The sequence below is a fragment of the Muntiacus reevesi genome, chromosome 22 (assembly GCF_963930625.1).
Source record: "Muntiacus reevesi chromosome 22, mMunRee1.1, whole genome shotgun sequence".
NCBI classification, from domain to species: domain Eukaryota; kingdom Metazoa; phylum Chordata; class Mammalia; order Artiodactyla; family Cervidae; genus Muntiacus; species Muntiacus reevesi.
Window position 1 is genome coordinate 14,649,163 of NC_089270.1, and position 21,436 is coordinate 14,670,598.

At 45.0% G+C, this 21,436-nt stretch overlaps 1 protein-coding gene across 7 annotated transcripts in view; it reads right to left on the minus strand.

Annotated features, from left to right (window-relative positions):
* Positions 1 to 21,436, minus strand: part of AFF1 (ALF transcription elongation factor 1) — a 197,990-nt gene that overhangs the window by 12,668 nt on the left and 163,886 nt on the right. For all 7 annotated transcript variants that reach the window (XM_065914631.1, XM_065914630.1, XM_065914632.1 and 4 more), the window contains 5 exons: positions 15,421 to 16,365; positions 5,489 to 5,592; positions 4,621 to 4,864; positions 2,607 to 2,698; positions 2,371 to 2,431 (listed from right to left, as the gene is read on the minus strand). In XM_065914631.1, the coding sequence (XP_065770703.1) occupies positions 2,371 to 2,431; positions 2,607 to 2,698; positions 4,621 to 4,864; positions 5,489 to 5,592; positions 15,421 to 16,365 (1,446 nt within the window). The remainder of the gene's footprint in view (positions 1 to 2,370; positions 2,432 to 2,606; positions 2,699 to 4,620; positions 4,865 to 5,488; positions 5,593 to 15,420; positions 16,366 to 21,436) is intronic.

Here is a 21,436-nt window from a genome sequence, read left to right on the forward strand (position 1 = left end):
CAATGGGAATGCAGACGTAGGGATGCAACCAGATACTGGCGGTCACTTAAGCCTGAATACACATTTTGTCACTTAACACTCTTCTCACTTGGTGGAATTCAGCCAACTCAACAGAGGCTGGGGCGAGAGCCTCCACTGTCCTCTCCACATGCACACGCAGCCCACGACGCAAGAGCGACTGACCAACCTGACACGTGCAAGGCTGCAGTTTCTGCTAACGCCTCTAACTGGCTATGCTCAAAGAGGAAGACTGGAAACCGCAAAGACGCAAGTGGAGTGTAAAGAGATGGTGACGAATCAGCAAAGAAACAAGGTCTGGCAAAGAAAGATGGCTGCTACCTTTCATTTTTAAAAATTAACTTGACTTTAAGACATTTCTTCTAGAGAAACCAGGCTCAGAAAATCAGTGACAGAAAAGAATAAAAATCCAATCAGCATGCCCCAAATAATCAACAGTAAAGGGCCTTATTGGTTTGCTTCACTGGTGGGAATTTAACTCTTCCAATTTACTTATCCAACACCATCTCTTTCATGGGATTTTTAAAATTTATACTGGCCTCAGGGTAGGAACAAAAATAACTATACTAAGGCAATTTGCCAATTACCACTTCTTTGAGAATTTTGTAAGCTCACTAACGATAATACTCCTGTGATAACTCTGGGGGCCTCCTGGGACAGTGTTAAAGGTAATACATGCTTCGCTCATGTGCTCAGTCATGTCAGACTCTTTACAACCCCACGGACTGTGGCCTGCCAGGCTCTTCCGTCCCCGGGATTTTCCAGGCAAGAAGACTGCAGTGGGTTGCAGAGTTCTAATTTCCTTACCCAACAATAAGTAAAAGAAGAACAGAGATGAAATACACTCCTCTATACTTAGTTATGGACTTAACTGTCTGATATGCAAGATGGACATGTTTAAGACATTGTGCGATTAAGGGAAAACGTAACAAAGTGGCTGGCCATTCAGGTTTCCATCCAAACCAGCATATTTTGAGAGTAGAATGAGTTAATATTGTTTATTAAAATGGATGCAATAGCCATAGGAAGGGAGAAAGAAGATGTGCATATGTGCAGATGAAATACGACACACAAAGAAGTTCCCGGGAGTCGTAATCTTGCTTGAATAATGAGGGACTCTAGTGCTGAAAGTGCCCAATGTCAAGATAAGCTGTCAGTAAGTGGCAGAGTACCTAATATATACTCTATTTCAAAAACCCAAAGATATATACAGTTCTCACAACAGCCTCAGAGAAGTGAAAGGAAGAGGCTGAGGACATGGTATTGGCTGGTGCAGCTTGAGGCATCTTAACCTGACTCAGGTTATCCCGGTACAGAGTCACTTTGCAGATAGCGCCTAACTTTGCCTGGGACCCTCTTAAAGGCAGCTAACACGGGAAGGACTCAGTAAGCATCCTACCCTGATGAACACGGACCTGATAAAAGGGACTTCGCCCCGCCCTCCCAAGCCTGAGAACAGATGCCAGTCTACAGACTGGGGGTGAAGAACACTGAGAGGGGTGGGTGTGGATTTCGAGGCCACCATGGATGGATCCCACTCAATCCCCGTGGACCACCAGAGTTTGTGGTTACGTCTGCATGTGGCAGAACCAAAGCAACTGACGCTGTTGAGGTACAAAGTTCAACATGTGGTCTCTGCATGAGTTTGGGTGTAGGGAATACACCAAGTAAATAAAACCCCAGAGTCTTAGATGTTTAACTATGACAAATGGCAAGCCTTATCTGACTATACTGCAGCAGAGAATTAAAAGCAGATTTAATTATGTACGCAACTAACAAAAACTGCCGCCTTCCAGAAGGTCCAACAGCCACCAGGGAGAGTTGCTCGCCTGTTTACCAACAGAGCCATCGTCAGCCTCGCTGTAAAACTTCCTCTGATGGCACTGCGCCACTGTTCACTGTTAGTCTCTCTGGGGCTTTCAAATAATTTTGGAATGCAGGCTACCTTACATTTTGAAATGTTTTGGGGTGAACACAAACTGACCAGCTTTCAAAAAGCCAGAGTTGTTTTTCAGATCCAAAGAACGGATTCAGTGGGACAAGGAAACACTTGTATGTATTACATAAAACAGTATCAGGTAGATCAACTTTCACTCATGTAGACATAAAACACACGCTGGTACTCTATCTGCCCACGATCAAACCGAATCAGTGAAGCCACAATCGCGTTACTCCACGAGGAACCCTTCACCCCTCACTGATTCTGACCCTGCTGATGCTCTTATGCCCCACGCTGCCCTGCCTTCCCCCACCACCCCACTCCACGCTTAGTGATGTGGAATACGGCAGAATGAGACGGCAAGTATTTTATCAGAAAACATTCCACCCAAGGGAGAACGAGCCAAGACGGACCATTAATTCTGCTTTGTCCTTCAACCTTTTGGCTTCCTTCAGGTGAAAATCAGCTTGTTGTCTGAAAGAGAAGAAAAAGACCAGGAGTGGGTCACAGGAAGCTATAGGTACTGGACTGGAACGAAAGGACTAGAGGGTGAAAAGGATAGGGGGACAGGGGGGTTGGGGGTGTGTGAAGGGGAGGCAGGACGGGAGGAGGTAGGCGAAGATGAAGGGAGCAGCACCCAAGGTCTTACTTGTCAAACTTCACATGAGGCTTCCCTGGTTTGGAGTTACCATTTGGCAAAGAAGGCACTGGAAAACGGTTTGCAGTATCTCCAGAAGATCCCTTGAAAAAAATCATCACAATGATCACCTTCTCACATTTGAGATCACTGACACAAACCTATTTGGTTGGTGCAAACGTAATTGTGGCTTCGGACTGTGAATTTTAAATCATTATAACTAAGCTCGAACACATATTTATTAATCAAAACAGGAACTATTACAATCAACACATTTTTGCCCATGAGAAATAAGTTTATTTATTTCCATAGTGTAAAAATCCATGCTGTGGGATTCAATGAACTCTTGGAAAGCATTTTCTGTTTCCTGCTGGTTGTGGAAACATTTTCCCTGCAAAAAGTTGTTGACATGCTTGAAGAAATGGTAGCTGACTGGCAAAAAGGTCAGGTGAATATGGCAGATGAGGCAAAACTTCGTAGCTCAATTCGTTCAACTTTCGAAGTGTTGGTTGTGTAACGTACGGTTGGGTGTTGCTGTGGAGAATTGGGTCCTTTCTGTTGACATATGCCGGCGCAGTTTTTGGTGCAGCTTATTGAATCACTGAGCATACTTCTCAGATGTTAACAGTTTCGCTGGGATTCAGAAAGCGGTAGTGGACCAGATGGGCAGGAGACCATCACACAGTGACCATGACTTTTTCCTGGTGCAAGTCTGGCTTCGGGGATGCACCAGAGCTTCTTCTTGGTTCAACCGCTGACATCGCCAATTGTCACATACAATCCACTTTTTGCCGTACATCACAATCTTATCAAGAAATGGCTCACTGTTGTTTTATAGAATAAGATGACCCTTCAAAACAATGATTTTTTTAAATTTCTGATCAACTCATGAGGCACCCACTTACCAAGCTTTTTCACCTTTCCAGTTTGCTTCAAATGCCAAACGACTATAGAGTAGTCGATGCTGAGTTCTTCAGCAACTTCTCGTGTAGTTTAAGTGGACTAGCTTCAATGATTGCTCTCAACTGGTCGTTGTCAACTTCTGATGGCCGGCCATCATGCTCCTTATCTTCAAGGTTCTTGTCTCCTTTGCAAAACTTCTGGAACCCCCACTGCATTGTACCTTTATTAGCAGTTCCTGGGTCAAATGAGCTGTTGATGTTGCAAGCTGTCGCCACTGTTTTACAACTCATTTTGAACTCAAATAAGAAAATCACTCAAATTTACTTTTTGTCTAACATCATTTCCATAGTCTAAAATAAACAGCAAGTAATAAGCCATTAGCAAAAAACACAAAGTGAGAAATACGCATTGAAATAATGTATAACACAATCATACTTAAGAATATATTTCAATACCAAACGGCAAATTTCAACAATGCAAAACCACAATTACTTTTGCACCAACCTAATACTATTTCTCTAAATTAGCCCAAAAGGAGCTCAAAAGAGAAGAACTCAAATACTGCACACTTTGGTTTAGTCAAGCATTTTCTCAGCTAAATTCAACTGAAACTGTAGATTTTGATTGTATCGGGGACACAGAAAAGCCACAAGACAAGAATATCCAAAGAACAGATTATCAGCAAATCAAACTTAACACTTACTCTCAGGCAACACACACACACACTCTTATCCATTCCAGGTTAACAGGAAGAAAGGAATTTGTATTTGAGAAAGCAAATTTTCCCCCCCATTATCACTAATAATGGAAGTATTTAGGATCAAACATCCAAGCCAAGAACTAACCATGTTTTACTGCAAAACTCTGACAGAAAATTAACCCAAGCATCTATTCTGTATTTTCACATCTGAATCATTAAGAATAAACTGTCACCTAAATGTTCATGTAATAGGAACTGCTTCTTACTCTCCCTCTGCAAAGTGAAGATTTAAGCACAAATTACTCATTCTGGCTTTATTAAAAGTGATGAAATAGCTCTGAAATACCATCAGTCAAGACTTATTGGAGCATTTAAAGATCTACCAACATGTCCCCTTTTCGACATGACTGTGTCCCTCCTTACTTTGTGTTCTGTGGAGCTTCCCGAGACCTTCCCCTCTGCTTTTCTGTGTTTGGAGGCGGAAGGGTCTCTGTGGCTGCCCTTGGTACTACTGGCACTTTTGGGGGGGTCCTGGCCGCCGGGGTCTTCCTGCCTTGGCCTCTTCTGTGCAGCTTTGGCTGGCTTCTGGGAGGACGAGGACGAGGATGACACGAGTGAAGGGGGAAGCATTTCCTTCTTTGAGGGCTCAGAGGAGGGCCTGGACATTCTGGAATGAAAGTCGATGCAAACTAAGTTAAGGCAGAACATGAACCTCGAAGCTTTGTCGTTTGGCTTAAAAGCACAAAGTAGTTGTTGACACGAAAGATTAAGATATCACAGAGCATGAAATCCATTTTTGTGGAAAGGCCAAATTTCAGAGCCTTTTTTTTTAAACCTTTGACAAATTGAGTCCTACCTATGAGTAATAAATGAGGTTGCGTAACTTGTCAGGAAGCTTGCAGAGTCTGCCCGTGGTCTTAAACTTTTACCCAAACAACTCTGCCTGCAGCAGCTGCTGCGCAACCTGTACCTCCTCTCTGCCCGCTTCACCCCCGACCCCCTCCCCTTTCTCTCTCTCTCAAATCTCTGGTGGTTTACATGGTGACACGACTCCCTCACTTTTGCCAAAGCTTTCTGTGCTTTTGATAAATCTAAGTTTGCTGCCAAACCAACTGTTCATTCCTCTGAGGTCCTCGTGGAGGAAAACAAAACAAATTTAGCATATCTTCAAAATGAACTCCAAAGAGTTGACTATTCTCTCATTCTATTGCAGAAGGAAAATGTTTGTCAGGGCACATGATCCAGGAAGCTTTGACTGCCTAGGCAGACTGTTCCTAGCCTCTATACTCACTTTGATTTGGAAGATTCCTTGTGGGAAGAGGAAGATGACGACTGTGACTTGACTTCCTTCTCCAGCCTGACTTTCTTGCTATCGTGGTCTTTTTCTGCTTCACCCTGTTATTGTATAACATTAAACTGTTACGAACACAACTGTGCAGACAAAATAGAGAAAAAAAATATACAGCAAAGGCAATGAGAACAATGAGACTTGTGGGAACATCTAAACACACACGGCAACCTTTAAGTATCTACACTGTGTTTTGGGAGAGGGCGGGCGGCAGGCCATATAGATTTGATGTGATTTATACTGAGACAGATTTGTGCATCAGGAAGGACTATTCCTCAAACTCAGGAAAAGAAGGATATCCAAAAAAGGAAAGAACCAGGTTTTTCTCTTCCCAGGAAGCGAAGCAGTTGTGTTATTCCATGACAACATGTACATCCAATTTATAGAGGGTCCATACGCGGGCTCCTCCCACGGGCCTAAGCTCAAGTGATGGCCTGTAGCGAAGAGTCACTAGCTTCCAACAAGGACAACAAAGTGATCAGTGGGAGTCCTTCAATCAGCCCAGGTGCATCAGACCCAAACTCCTCCGACTGTCAGCTCACCAGGAAAGAAATCTGGGACCAATCTAAGCCAACCCCTAAAAAATCGAAATCCTCTCTTTGAGCCTTAACGGGAAAAACATTTTCCACTTGATCCGACTGTGGGAGGCCCTGGTCTTCACCACAGTCTCTCCCTTGTTCTCTGAATGTCTCCAAGAAAAATGAAGAAATTAAGATGTGTGGGCTCAAGCTCTGCTAATAAGCAGCCTGGCCTTGCTAAAAAGAAGGGAAAAGCAGAGACATACCCTACCCTACCCCCCCAACTCCCGCATTCCCCAAGCACAGGTGCTTGGGTGTGCAACTCAATCCAGCCCTTCGCAAACTCTGCCGAAAACATTTATCTCGTTTCAAAAGATAAGGTGGTGTGTGTACATTAGAGGGGAAAATATGGGTGGGGAAAGAAACTCCAAACCAAGGCTTGTGCCCCTGGAGACAATCTCACACTGTCTCACACTCCGTCCCAGAGCCAGACAGGCTAGTCTAGAGCGACAAATGAAGTCAAGGACTTTGTGCAAAAACGGAGAATGTAATCACTTTCCTACTGATGAAATGCCAATATTTTAGATACACTGGATTAAACTATTTAAATTGTTTTCACTGGGTTTTTTTTCCCCCCTTTTAATATTTTTAACGTGGCTACCAGAGAATGTCAAATTATGAAAATGTAATATTAGGTCGCATATATTGCTACTGGACATATCTATTTTTTACACTTTTCTAGATGTGATGTGCAAAATGGACCTTGAATTTCCTATGAGCTGATGCAAATGAAGAACTACTTGATGTACAGGTTAAGTAAACGAAAAACAAATCAGTTGCTCGTGATGAAAGACTGGGGGACAAAAGGATCTTGAAGGACCTAGCAAGGAGTGAACACGTAATGCAAATAAGCGCATCCCACGGGCACAACTGAATCACAGCAAGTGATTTCCCACGGCGGTTTGCTTCTCATGAGGCGCAGGCAGGCAGCGCAGGCCCAGGCACAGGTCAGGAGAGATGAGGGGGACCCTGGCAGTGGCCAGGGGGGCCTGCTGGGGCTCAGCCTGTAACTCACCCTGCATTCAACAATTCACAACGGGAACACTTTGAGGCACTCGATGTTGGCAGAGAAACACAGAATAAACCGGAAATGACCAGTTAAAACAGGACTCTACTCCTGGTGGGTACCCTCATCACTACACCCAGTGTGCCCAAGAGGCTCTGCTACCAACGGCCCTGGTGAGTTTCTCTTGAGTTTTAGATTAAAGGCCACACTGCTGACCCAGCAAACATCGCAAAAGGTGGGAAATTTATCTTTGGGAAAAGCCACAGAATGTGCTAACATATCCAGACAGATGATTAACTTGCACACGAAAGTGAAAGTGAAGTCGCTCAGTCCTGTCCGCCGACTCTTTGTGACCCCGAGGGCTATAGCCTACCACGTTCCTCCGTCCACGGGATTTTCCAGGCAAGAATACTGGAGTGGGTTTCTCCAGGAGATCTTCTCGACCCAGGGGTTGAACCCAGGGCTCCCGCATTGTAGGCAGACGCTTTACCATCTGAGCCACCAGGGAACTTGCACACGAAGTTAATTACTAATACATTGTGGCTCAGCTGGTGAAGAATCCGCCTGCAGTGCGGGAGACGGATTCAATCCCTGGGTTGGGAAGATCCTCTGGAGAAGGGAAAGGCTACCCACGCCAGTATCCTGGCCTGGAGAATTCCATGAACTGTATAGTCCATGGGATCTCAAAGAGTCAGACACAACTGAGCGACTTTCACTTCACTTTTTTCTATAAAGTTGTTTTGTTGTTTTCCCAGCCACAGTGCATGGCATGTAGCATCTTAGTTCCCTGGCCGAGGACTGAATCCTCATCCCCTACAGTGGAAGAGCAGACTTCCAATCATACTTTTAAAAAAAAATTATATTTTTAGTTGTGCTGGGACTTCATTGCCACTCAGGCTTTCTCTAGTTGTGGTAAGTGGAGACCCACTCTTCATTGCAGGGAGCAAGCTTCTCATTGCAGAAGCTTCTCATCTTGCAGAGCACAGGCTCCAACGCACTTGGGCTTTAGAAGCTGCAGCTCACGGGCCCCACAGCGCGGGGTCAGCAGCTGTGTGCACAAGCTTACTTGCCCGGCAGGAATAGGGGATCTTCCTGGACCAGCGATGAAACCCATGCCCCCCGCAATGGCTGGTGGGTTCTCAGCCCACTGCACTACAAGGGAAGCCCTCACACTGTTTTAAATAGAAGGCATCTCCAGGCAGTTAACAACACAAAGGATAAGTCCTGAAGATAAAGTTAAGTATAAATGGTCCACAAGGTTACTTCCTAAAGGAAACAGCAAACTCCAGAGGCAGAAGAGTTAATTTTTGTTTGTATACCTTCATGCTGCTTAGGACGTGCTAGTTACGACTAGAAACCAAAGTGGCATTACAAACCACACATGAAAACATGGTTCCTGGTGAGTCAATCCTCACAAACTGGTTTAACTCCGGCTTGTGCCAACTGGTGACTCAAGAGAGCAGCCCAGAACCAAGGATCAACTTTGACGTTAGCTTTAACAACTGTGCTGGCACTTACTGGAATAATATGCTTTATACTGACATGCAACAACTTAGAAGCCGGTAACATTCTGTCGGCTGGTAGGAAGTATTAGGTGCTCAGCCGTGTCCAACTCTTTGTGACCCCACGGACTGTAGCCTGCCAGGTTCCTCCATCCATGGGGTTCTCCAGGCAAGAATGCTGCAGTGGGTGGCCATTCCCTCCTCCAGGGGATCGTTCCGACTCAGGGATTGAACCAGGGTCTGCTGCATTGCAGGCAGACTCTTTACCATCTAAGCCACCAGGGAAGCCAGTAAGCCATTACACCAATTAAGCAAAATTCCCTTCTGCTGATTGTGTCTGCTTTGACGAGTACACTCCCATGAGCCTGGGTTGGTATTTTCACACTTGGAACCCTCGCCTCCTCTGCAGAAACAGTCCTGGAGGCGTCCCTGGAGCAGGCACTCTGAACTTTCTCTGCTGGCACCGAAGCCAGCCTGTACTACCTCTAGAAGTGGATCGACGATTAGGCAAAGGGCCACTGGAGAGGGAGTTGTCCCATCCAGGGGGGTAAGGGAATGCAGACTTGATTCAAGACTGGAAAACAAAAGGTGAGGAGTTCCTGAGATGTTTCTGGGTCAAGAGATCATTTGAAAGAGAGGTAAACATGATGCTTTTTTCAGGAGGTAAAAAAGAGTCTCCTCTGCCCAGGGGCTTATCCACAGATCAAGTCTCAGGTCTGGGTCTTGGAAGCTCCCTTTTTCCAGAAAAACAATGTCTCCACAGTGCCCACATCTCCACTAGGAGGAAGCTCCTTGTGATTGACTTGTTGACTTTTCCTAACCTGGTGGGTCAGGAAGCCTCAGATACCTGCCCAAGGCTGCTCTACCTGCGGAGTGGATCCAAAGGGCGAGAATGATGACCATAAAAGGAAGCGCTGGGGCTGTGCTCCGCTGAGCCGGTTTCTGGGGAGGAGGCCTCCAGGGCACTCAACTCACCAGCCAGGTATTGCAAGTAAAAGGGGAGTTTGTTGTTGCTAAATTGTGTCCGACTGTTAAGGCTCCTCTGGTCATGGGATCTCCCAGGCGAGAATACTAGAGTGGGTTGCCATTTCCCCCTCCATTCCAACCCAGAAATGGAACTCGCATCTCCTACTTTGCAGGTGGATTCTTTACCGCCAAGCCATCAGGGGGAAGCCCTCAAGCCTTTCTGGATCCCATCTGTGAACAAGATGGGATGGCTGAATAAGAGACGCATGAGGTCTCTGTGCTCCAATCCTAAACTCTATCACCCTCTCCCACGGGGAAGCAAATCGACTTGGCAGCACACAGAGCAGAGCAAAAGTGGAGAAGCAGCCTTTGGGGAAGTTCAGGTACTTTGCCAAGATCTGCCTCTGCAGGAGACTCAGCGAGACGAAAGGCAGACAAGTCCAAGCTGACCCCAAGAATGAGGGTGGAGACTGACTGAGAAGGTGGGTTCTATTCACTGGGCTAAGTACCACAGAAGAGCAAAATGTACCCACTTTTCCCCTTCTTTCTCATCAGGGAAACACAGGCATTAGACTGGCCCTAATACAACTCTCTATGTGATGTTTTTAGGGTAACTAACAGGCATGAAGAAATTAGATGTAAGTGGTTTTAGGAAATTATAGGGTTGACTTCAAACCCTTGATTTTGAAAGATAATAACCGGGAATGTCTATCTGGAGAAACAACCCAAGAGAAAACAGGCAGATCTTGGATAGAAGGGAAGGTCTGAACCAACCATCAAGCAATAAAAATGCACATTTTCCCACCAGATCCCATAATTCCCCCCCCCCCCTTCCTCAAAACACATATAAACCATGCACTGCTTCCAATGTGCTTCTAAAAGCATCCAACCTTCTTGGTCAGTAAAGCAATTATTTAGAAAAAGGGAAAGACCTGAACAAATGTAACCTCCCTGTTCTGGTATTTGTCTAAACGAGACTGCTGAGACAGTCTAGAGTTTTATTTGAAAGACTTCCGTAAGGTGACTGAATTAAATGAGATTATCTATGAGAGGTAATGAAGGACAGAGTCACACTTGTAACTGAACAACAACATCTACAAAAAGTGCCTAGAGCAAGGCTTAGCTCTCTGAATGTTTGGCGTGCTTTGAGAATCCTTTCCCTTGTACCGCCTTGATTATATAGTGTGTTGTGCCTCTAAACTTCAACTTCTCTTTCAAGTCTGGAAAACAGGAAGCTTAAAAATTACATAAAAGAAAATATAAGTTCTAGTTTAAATTCTAAACTGTAATCAGGTAGAAGAAATTCTGTAGTTTATGTAAGGAGGACCATGTAAGTTCATGCCCATTTACTCTCATGATTTTCTCTACTTTTTCTCATGAATTGTCCCCGAACCACTCCTTTAAAGTAGAAGAAGAAAAGAAGGCAGGTACACTTCTAGAGGTACCACGTTCGATGGGTTCATCACAGCTGTTAACCACCATCCACTCCTTACAATCATCTTCTAATACTTCTGAGTCTAAAATGGCTTCAAGGATCTGTTGTGCGTGTGTGTGTGTGTGTCCAACTCTGTGACCCTGTGGACTGTAGCCTAACAGACTCCTCTGTCCATGGGATTCTCCAGGCAAGAATACTGGAGTGGGCTGCCATTTCCTTCTCCAGGGGATCTCCCCAAACCAGGGATCAAACCCGCATCTCCTGCACGCATCTCTTGCATTGCAGGCAGCAGATTCTCTACTGCTGAGCCACTGGGAAAGCCCCCTCAAAAACCTGTTAACAATCTGAAAATACTTATTAAATTTCACAGCAAGAAAGGGATGGGAAGCAGCAGGTACATTATTCAATTGCTCTCATTACTTCTTCATGGAGCTTTTTCTAGTGTTCACACTCAATATGAAGAACATGAACACTATCCAAATATGGAAGAAAGCACCCAAGCTTAAAAAGAGATCTGGGTGGGACTTTCCTGATGGTCCAGTGGTCTGTACTTCCAATGCAAAGGGTCCAGGGTTCAAGTCCTGGTTGGGAAACTAAACCCCATGTGCTGAAACTAAAGATTCCACACACTGAAACTTAAGACCTAGCGCAGCCAAATAAATTAAATTTATAAGATAGAGAGAGACCTGGGCTGCCCACGGAGCAGCCCCACTCAAAGGGTGGCAGCCACGGTGCCCTGAGCAAGCAGAGTCAGGGTCTCGACAAGGAAGGGGGAGCCTGACCCTCACAGAGAGAACCTGAGGGTACGATGTCCAGTCTTAACACCAGCGGGAATCCAGCAGGAAGTAAAACCAATGACACACGGTTCTCTGATCACCAAGTAACTGCTCAGTTGGCAGCTGTTCATATTTGTCTAAAGGTTCCTAAGCAATGTTTCTAACTAGTGACGTACTTCAGACCAGGAATCCTAGATCCTTGTCTAAAGGTTCCTAAGTAATGTTTCTAACTAGTGACGTACTTCAGACCAGGAATCCTAGATCCTTGTCTAAAGGTTCCTAAGTAATGTTTCTAACTAGTGACGTACTTCAGACCAGGAATCCTAGATCCTTGTCTAAAGGTTCCTAAGTAATGTTTCTAACTAGTGACGTACTTCAGACCAGGAATCCTAGATCCTTGTCTAAAGGTTCCTAAGTAATGTTTCTAACTAGTGACGTACTTCAGACCAGGAATCCTAGATCCTTGTCTAAAGGTTCCTAAGTAATGTTTCTGACTAGTGACGTACTTCAGACCAGGAATCCTAGATCCATGATATCTAAAGGCACGACAAGTGGAGAGAATTCTCAGTTCACAACCACTAGCTCTGTACAATCCTGCCCTGGTAACAAGCTTCTGCTCCAGAGCCTTAGGCATTAGGTAATCTGAGAAGTAATCTGCCTACAGTGCAGGTGACCCAGGTTTGATTCCCGGGTTGGGAAGATGTCCTGGAGAAGGAAATGGCAACTCACTCCAGTACTGTTGCCTGGAGAATCCCATGGACGGAGGAGTCTGGCGGGCTACAGTCCATGGGGTCACAAGAGTTGGACACGACTTGGTGATTAAACCACCACCACCAATCTGAGGAGTTAGAAGATACTAGGGGAGTGGGAGGGAGGTTTAAGAGGGAGGGGCCATATGTATACTTTGGCTGAAACCAACCCAACATTGTAAAGCTTATCCTCTAATTAAAAATAAATTTTAAAAAATGGGGGGGGGGGGGGAGCACAGAGAATAGTAAAACAAAAAGGAAAAAAGGAAACCACCAATGGGGAGTGTGCACGGTGATGCTCATCCCTCCACCAGGACTCAGGGCTTCCCAGTAAATGGGGACATTCAGCCAGGGTTTGGACTCACTGGTTCAGACCCTGATCCTGTCACTCCCACAGCAAACAGGCAGGCCGTTCCCAAGGCCAGACTGCTCAGCTGTTTGCCAGAGCTTTAAAGCAAGCATGTACTTGCCTAAGATGAGGGGGTCATTACTTCTCCATCCTTTGAACAGGAAGATGAATGAGCTGCCCTAGCAGAGCTCAGCCAAGGGCTGCAAACGGCTTTCAGAGGACACAGCTCAGAGACTCAACGGGGAGAGCTGGCTTCCTCTGGAGGAGCTGCAGACAGAGCTCCTAGACTTGCGCTGGAGGGTGGGCTGAGCTGACAGCCGGCCAGGGAGACTCCAGCTTCCACCTGGTTAGTAAGCGCTTTAGAAGCTAATACTTCTCCCCACTTGAATTGAGGCAGAAGGTCAGCCATGGAGCCTAGATAATATTGGGGCTGGCCAAAAACTTCATTTGTGTTTTTCCATAATGTATAATGGAAAAAAACTGAATGACTTCTTTGGCCAACCCAAGGTTATGGTAGCTGGGAGACAGGTGATAAAAGACTTCCCAGGAGGAAGTAAAAAGAGTGCATTTTTGAGGCTTTCTCGGGCATGTTAGATGTAGGCACCATTTCCCTAGCCTGGTCTATCACAATTTTCTCCATAAAGTTTCACACCTCTTACATAAACACATTGTTTTATAAGTTATCACGGGACTTCCCTGGTGGACCAGTGGTTAAGAATATGCCTTCTGATGCAGGAGATATGGGCTGGATCCCTGGTCAAGGAACCAACATAAGATTCCACATGCCTTGGGGCAACTAAGCCACAACCATAAAGAAACCCCTTCCGACGCAGCAAAGATCCGGCACAGCCAAAAAGAAGGGGGAAAAAAAAAACTACCAGGCACGTGAAAATGTCTGCTTCTAGCTGAAACAGCACTGTCAGTTAGCACATTTGACCCCATCCCCATTGGGCTCACCCGCTGCAATTACGGTAGTAATACACACCCTCACGGCTCACTGGACAAGGTGCTGGAGAAACTGTCCCCTTTACTATTTGGTAAAGTCATGTTATATTTTTAACCTCATGGAGTAATCAGTCAAATCAGACATGACAGCAGGCTTCATGATCTTTCTGTCCTTGTTATTCTTAGTTCAACTTCCGTAACTGAGAAGTTTTTTATGTATCTGCAAGAGTGTTAAACTTTTTATTCCTTCCCGGCAGGAAAGAGTTGGCCCTTCTTGTGCCTTTCATTTTGAATCTTGGGTAGGTTGGTTTGGGAATGTCACTGGGGCAGAGGGGAATTCACTAATCTCTCATCACCCAGAAGCAGTGAAAAAAGACATCGAGAGCTCAGTAATTCAGAATAAAGGTTGAAGGACACTGTTCAAAATACCGTATGTCCAAGTAAAGAGGGTCTTAACGCAGAGGTTACTGTTTCTTCTATTATTACATTTATTCCTTAAGTGAAGCTTCCAAACACTGTGCTAAATGACAGACTACTTCACAATGCCCCATAAGAGCCTATATTACTCAAAAAGATGCCCTAACCATCTCTGTAATAGCTCTAAAACTTTTTTCCACAATGCCCTGCTGATTATTAAAAGTCATTAACAGAGGTCATAAATTCTCAAATATGGTGGCTTCAAATTAATAAGGTATTGTGTTGCCATGAGTTAACATATGGACGTAATATCAGTATTAAAAAGATCAAACCACAGAAATAAAATTTAGGGTCTATCACCTCTGTCAGTACATCATTTCATTTCATATAAGGTTTTAATTTCTAGAGGAAAACCTAATGGGCCAGCACCTCGCTGGCAGTACAGAGGATAAGAAGCGGCCTGTCTATGACAAAACCCACTGAAAAATAAAAAAGAAAAAGAAAAAAAAAAGAAGCAGCCTGTCAATGCCAAGGAAGACAGGTTTGATCCCTGCTCTGGGAAGATTCCATGTGTCACGGAGCAGCTAAGCCCATGCGTCACAACTACTGAGGCAGTGCTTTAGAGCCTGGGACCTGCAATCACTGAGCCAGTGGCCTGCGGCTCATGTTCCGCGATAAGAGGCCACCACAGCGAGAAGCCCCCACACCACAACTAGAGAGGAGAGCCCCGCTCTCCGTAACTAGAGAAAAGCCCATGCAGCAACAAAGACCCAGCACAGCCCAAAAAACATAAATAAAAATAATAAAACCTAGTGGGTCAGGTGGTAAATATCAATGCTGTCCAAATAGATAAAACACATACCCTTAACGCTATATTATTCTAAAGCAGTATGTCCTTCTCAATGACTGCCTCATCTTTATTTCAAACTAGAAGCTGAAGTAATCTGACATTTATTAACACTCATCTACAGTGAAACACTAACTGGTACTAGTCACAAAAACAACATGGAATCCAAAGACTTCCAGCCTCTTCTAAGACAGTTTAGGGTTATGTGAACATAAACTTCTAAAGACCATGGAGCGCCAAGCACAGCCCCTGGCGTGCAGCAGGCACGGTCCACGCTGAGGGGAGGGTCAGCCTTGCACACTCACCTTTCTCTTTTTGGCCAACTTGCTGGCGTTTTCTGAGCTTCTCTTCTCGGGATCTGGCTTCTTCCCTGCTGGTGGCTGTTTGTCTTCTGGTTTCTTCGGGCGGCTGCCCTTCCCTGGGGGCTGGGGCACCCGAGACAGGAGGTCGAGCGCGATCTTCACCACCAAACTCTGCGGCGGCGGAGCGTCCCTGAGCGGGGAGAGCAGCCTGGTGTCTCTCGAAGGCACCGGGGCTTTGTCCTTGCGGCGGTCCTCCTGGACCACCACGGCCAGCCTGCAGCCACTAGTCCTGGTGCCAGCGCCGCTGCCGCCACCGCGGACAAGGCCCTGGCTCTGGGTCAAGGGAACGAGCGCGAAGTGCTCGGGGCTCCGGTCCTCTGCCGCCGCGTCCTTCGGGGGCGCCTTCGGGGGGCCGCTGCGGTGCTTCTTCCGGTCGCTCGGGGCGGGCACCGCCGGCTTGGGCTCCCGGCTGTCTGCGGCGCGCGGCCGCCCTTTCGTCTTCACCTTGGGCTTGTCTTTGGAGGGCTGGGCCTTGGAGGCTGGGGGAGGAAGTCCGGGCTCGCTCTCCACCTGCAGGCAGGTGCGCACTTCCGGAGGCGCATCCACGTGGTCGGGGGCGGAAGCCTTGATGGGTTTTTTGGGCTGTTTACTTCCCACGGTTTGCCTCTGGGGGGGCTCCTGCTGGGCCGGGGACTTCTGACAGCTCCTCTTGCCCGCGTGGGGGCCTTCGGAAGGGACCCGGGGGGCTCTGCTGGAGCCTTTGGGGGGAGGCTCTTTGGACTCTGGGCGCTCGTGGCCCGCGGTGGCGCTGTCGCCGCCCTTGCCCTTAGTGTCCGGGTGTTGGGCCGGGGGCTCCGCGCTACCCGGGGCCTCGGTGGGCACCGCGGGCTGGCTGACTTTGGTCAGCCAGTTGTCCAGCTGCCATTTGTTGGTTGTCGGAGGCTCGGGCTACAAACAAGGAAAAGAAGACCGGGTTAGCTGAACAGTAACATACTGCTCCGCTGGGTTAGTCACCCCGTGCTACAGGACTGTCCCGGGGAGATGCAGCCACTCCAAACCTAAGAATTCAGGCCCTTCTGATCCCCCCTCTAATTTCAGATTAAATCCTATAACAATTAACTCTTAAAACAATCTTCCCATTGTTCATGCTGCAGGAATTCCAGTTGTAGCAGACACTGACTAATAATAGGCCATTAGATACTGACCGGTGCTGACCACTATCAACTGCTGAGAAATCTGCGTTATAAAGATTTTGTTTCACTGATAATTACAGTATAATTTAAACAGAATTTTCATTTTGACTTGTGAAGTATCCTATCAGGAAATGATAGGAAAGAATGAAGAGTAAAAAGAACCCTTTCATCAAGGATTTTCAGAAGAAGGTCAATGAATAAACTAAGTGTTAGTGGTGATGGACGGGTTTCGTGGTTTATCCCCCCCCCCCTTTTTTTTTGGACATACTCATCAATCGAAAATGACTTTCTTCGAGACTTGATTTCTCATTGTACTTAAAAACACTAATACATGATAGTTTATCACAGATATACTGTCTTCTGAATTTCAGATTTTACTTCTGGGTAAAAAGAACTAAGTGAGGTCACATTAGTCAACCATGAGCACCGCCCCACCCCCCCCACCCCCCGAATTCTTTAAAAATCAAACACGAAGCCTCTTGCTACAGGTAGTCTGGTCTGAACAAGCACCTGTTTTTCTAAGAAAAACAGGGAGGCCCCAGAGCACACAACTGAGAGAGTGAGATTATACTGATTATCTGTGCAACTCACTAGGAGAATAAACAAAAGTCTGGGGCTTCTCCTGTTATCCTAACAGCAGATATCGTGTTGAAACCTTTGCTGCTGACTATTGGTGCATCACATTCTCTCTCTCCCCAACTGGGCTATTAGATCTCATTAAAGGAATGATAAGGACGACTTTACCTCCAAATTCTACTTTTATGTCTTGCACACAGTGGTGTACGTGAGATATTTATTTCGGCACTTCTATTGGTATCTTGGGGCTTCCTGGGTAGCTCGAATGGTAAAGAATCTGCCTGCAATGCGGGAGACCTGGGTTTGATCCCTGGGTTGGGAAGATCCCCTGGAGAAGGGAATAGCAACCCACTCCAGTATTCTTGTCTGGAGAATTCCATGGACACTGGTATATTACTGTACCTGTAAATTTTATGTTCTTTGGGAAAATATTCATGTGTTAACAGAGTAACGATTACTTTCTTTTTAAAGGGCAGTGTATCACTGGCATGCTGCATGTTTTTCTTAAGATCCATTCTGACAGGTGGTTTGTATGAATGACTAAATTATTTCCACAACACTCCAGGAAGTTAACTGAAAGGTATCTCATGTGGGATTTAACTGATTAGATTATGGATAAGGGATCACTCCAGTAAGTGGATGATATTTTATAGGGAAGACTGCTGCTAACAATTTTTCCAAGTGGGATACCCCAAACAATTCAACTCAAAACACACACGCACACACACACACAACATGTCTAAGAAATGCAGATATAATGTAAAGGCTTTGGGGCCAGGAAAAAATTTTATGTAATAAACTGGTCCAGTAGCTAGTTTGGGCTTAGTATGATGGTAGTAAAGGAGAACTTAGAGGAACTCTAAGGAAAGAGGGCTACAGAATTTTGTTGTTGTTTTCCTGCTTAAGACAATGTATCTTCTTTGTATCTCCCTCCACTTATACCAACTCTATCCCCCATGCTCTCATTTGAATTTCAGAGCAAGGAGGGAGGGAAGAAGGAAAAGCTACCCTAACAAAGTCCCACATGGTTTAAAACTGCACTCAATATTCTAACAAGACAGAACGGTTGTTTAGGGTAGAGAAAAGATTCACGCCCAGTGTCTACTTGTCAGACACTATTTCTTGCAAAGACTTGAGGGGGTGGTAGTTCTAATCCATTGGGAAGGAGCCAAATCCTTCAAACTGTCTCTCAGGAAAGGTACAGGGAACCCTCATCAGGGCTATGCTGACAAGCCCACCACAGCAAGGGACCCTCTTGCTCTCTAGAGGAGTGTTTATATATGAACCAAAAGAGAAGGTCATTCCTGGTATAAAGAACATCTGCTCCCCTCCCCCAACCCCAAACAGGGCAGTTTAAGATACATTTAGTAGTCCCTAAAGGAATGTCCTGGATACAGAAATAAAACACATTTTCTTCCACTGTGGTCCTAAAAATGGTCAGAAGGGAGGCCTATGGCCCAACTGCAGGGCAGAACTGAGTATGTCCAGACAAGGGGAAGGGGTGGGGTGATCCTTTTTGTATACTTACTATGACCACGTAAAATGGACAGAATTCCTTTAAGGCTAGGTATTACTTGAGTGCTGAGATGGGGGAAAGTTTTACATAAGGGACAGATGAAAACTAGACAGGACCAAGATTTGGACTTTTGATTTTCCTCAGCCTTTCCTCATGCCCCACACCCAATCTCCTAAGGCGGGATCAACCCAAACACTGCACAGAGGAGGTGCAAAAACATATGAGCCTTTTAATAAACGTCTGGCTGTATGTCTCTTTACTTCTCACTTCTCAATATGCAAATTTCATTTATTTTAGGATGAATTATTCTGAAAGAAAAGCTCTGAGCTATGCACAACATACATCCACTGTTTTTGTAAAACAACATAGTTGTTGTAAGGGAGTACAACTCCAAGACTTAGAAGGAAAAAAAAACCACCACAACAGAGAGAAGAGGCATGGTGTTGTAAGAATAAAAGGCTTCCTAGTTAAATGGCTATGGGTTTCAATCTTAGTGCTAATACTTCCTTACAGGTGAAAAGAAAACTCCTAACCTTCTAGGATTCATGGTTATATCACATAATTTATGAAGAAAGTATCAAGAGCTTAGCAGATAATCAACCATGGTAGTTTACTACCAAAGCACTGGATTAGAAAGAATTAGATTAGAAAACTAAGCAGATGCTTGAATAACTGAGAATAGGAGTCATTTTTCCCTGAACTGTACTTAAGCAGTGAAAGGTTGATGCGTCCCATATATTCTGAAAAGCTGAGGTTTACACGCTGACTCACTATAAAGCTGAGACTCCAAGTGGCTTTCTCCCAAGTTCACCACCAGCCTGTTGGCACACATATAACATTTCCTATCTCATAAGATCACTGGATGACTTCGTCAAATGAATTTTAAATAGAGACTTTTAAGAAGTGAACTTCTCAGCATTAAAAATAAAACATAGAGTGAGAAAGTTAAAACTAGTAACTACAGGCTATTATGGAATTCATGTAGTGCTCGACTAACTCAGTTTTACAATAATGCAGGTATTTATTTTAAAAGGAAAGAAAGGTTGTGAAATAACTTTGGGGAAAATTAAAGGTTTAAAACCTAGACAAAGACAAAAACAGGTCTGAGGAAGCCAAGCCTTGGTATGTAACCAACAAAACCATACTGAAGTCTAAGTTTGCACAGTAACAGAAATGTAAAATATGAGCCTATTTAGAAAAATGATTTTTAAAACAGTAAATTAGAATGGGAACATCATTTTCCATTGAAGAGTCTCTAAATCTATTCTATTCAATAACCTCTTGAGCAGTAAGATACAACCATTGAGTTGGCCGGAAAATTTGTTCAGATTTTTCCATTAGGTGGTACAGAAAAACCCAACCGAACTTTTAGGCCAACCCAACGTTTCATTAATACAAATGCCTGATTAAATTTTTCTTACGAGTTTCGATTATTCAGTCAAATCTGCCATTTCCATTTTATTTTGATCGAATTTTATGATTTAATTGGATTCTCTCACTTATCATAGTAACCAAACAAGCATGTAGATTTTCCTTCATGAATAAGGTGAGATCTAAAGCAAAGACCTTATGAACAGTAACCTGAACAAGCACAGAGTTTCTCTGTAGAGAATATTCAGTAATTTTTTCCCTGGGGCATAGGAAAATTACTTCAACAGCAACTAGTGTCTCAGGAGAGACCAGCCCCCAGAAATACAGAGTAGCTTCTAAAATCTGAAAGGCACTTCAAGTTCAACTAATGCTGATCTATGTTTATTCACTCCAAAAATATTTAATGAGCACATAACGCTATGCCAGACATAAACTGGTATCTAACAATAACAACAAAATGATCCTCAGTTACTTCCTCATCCTCCCTTGCCCTCAGACAGAGCTCTTCCGCCAGGACACCATCTCCAGATGTATTTAGTTAATGCACTAATGCAGTGGCCTTGTTTTCTTAACAGCAGAGACAAATACTGAAAACTTCAACACTTGTTTAATCAGGAGGTCTCATTTCCAGGGATTCTTACCTGAAATACACAGAATACTTTTCTCTATACAAGTGGGTCTGGGTTACTAACAATGCCTTCCCGTGCAAACATTTTTCACTGCTCCACTAAGTTTAGAAGAAGACTGGGCAACTCTTACTGTTACTATATTTCTTGTACTCAGCAATCCAGTAAATAGCATATATCCTCCAGATAAATTTAGTGCCTGAGATTTTCAGTCTCCTCTGTTTATCTTTACAATACCTCCAGAGGGTGGCGGATAGGCAACTTGGGGCAGAGGGACCAAGAAAGACTGCTCTGGTAAAACGACTTTGCAATCCATTTAATGCACAGGCTTTTAGTGATTCAAAAATAGAACCTCTGATGGCTTCTTTCTAGTTCACTGTTCCTGCCCTTTGCTAAAACAGGCTGTCTCCTTTTGATTGAATTCATGCATTCCTGAAATTTCAAAACGCTTTCTCATTAATATGAAAATAGCTGCCTACTGAAAACAGAGTCTTCGGTTCTTAAAAGAAGGGAAAAGAAAAGGGGGTGTACATGTTCTCAATGGGTTTCTTTTCAGCACGGCTCTGGCAGCCACACGGAAGGACCCATCCTTTTCAACAGGAGGGAGAAGACCTCGCCCCCCAAACTCCACCATCAGATGCCTGGTGAGCAAGTAAACACAAACAGCCGACTGCGCGGAGCAGGAAAGTGCCGCCCCGGGGGATGGGACGGGGCGGCACCGGGCTTCCAGGCCCGAG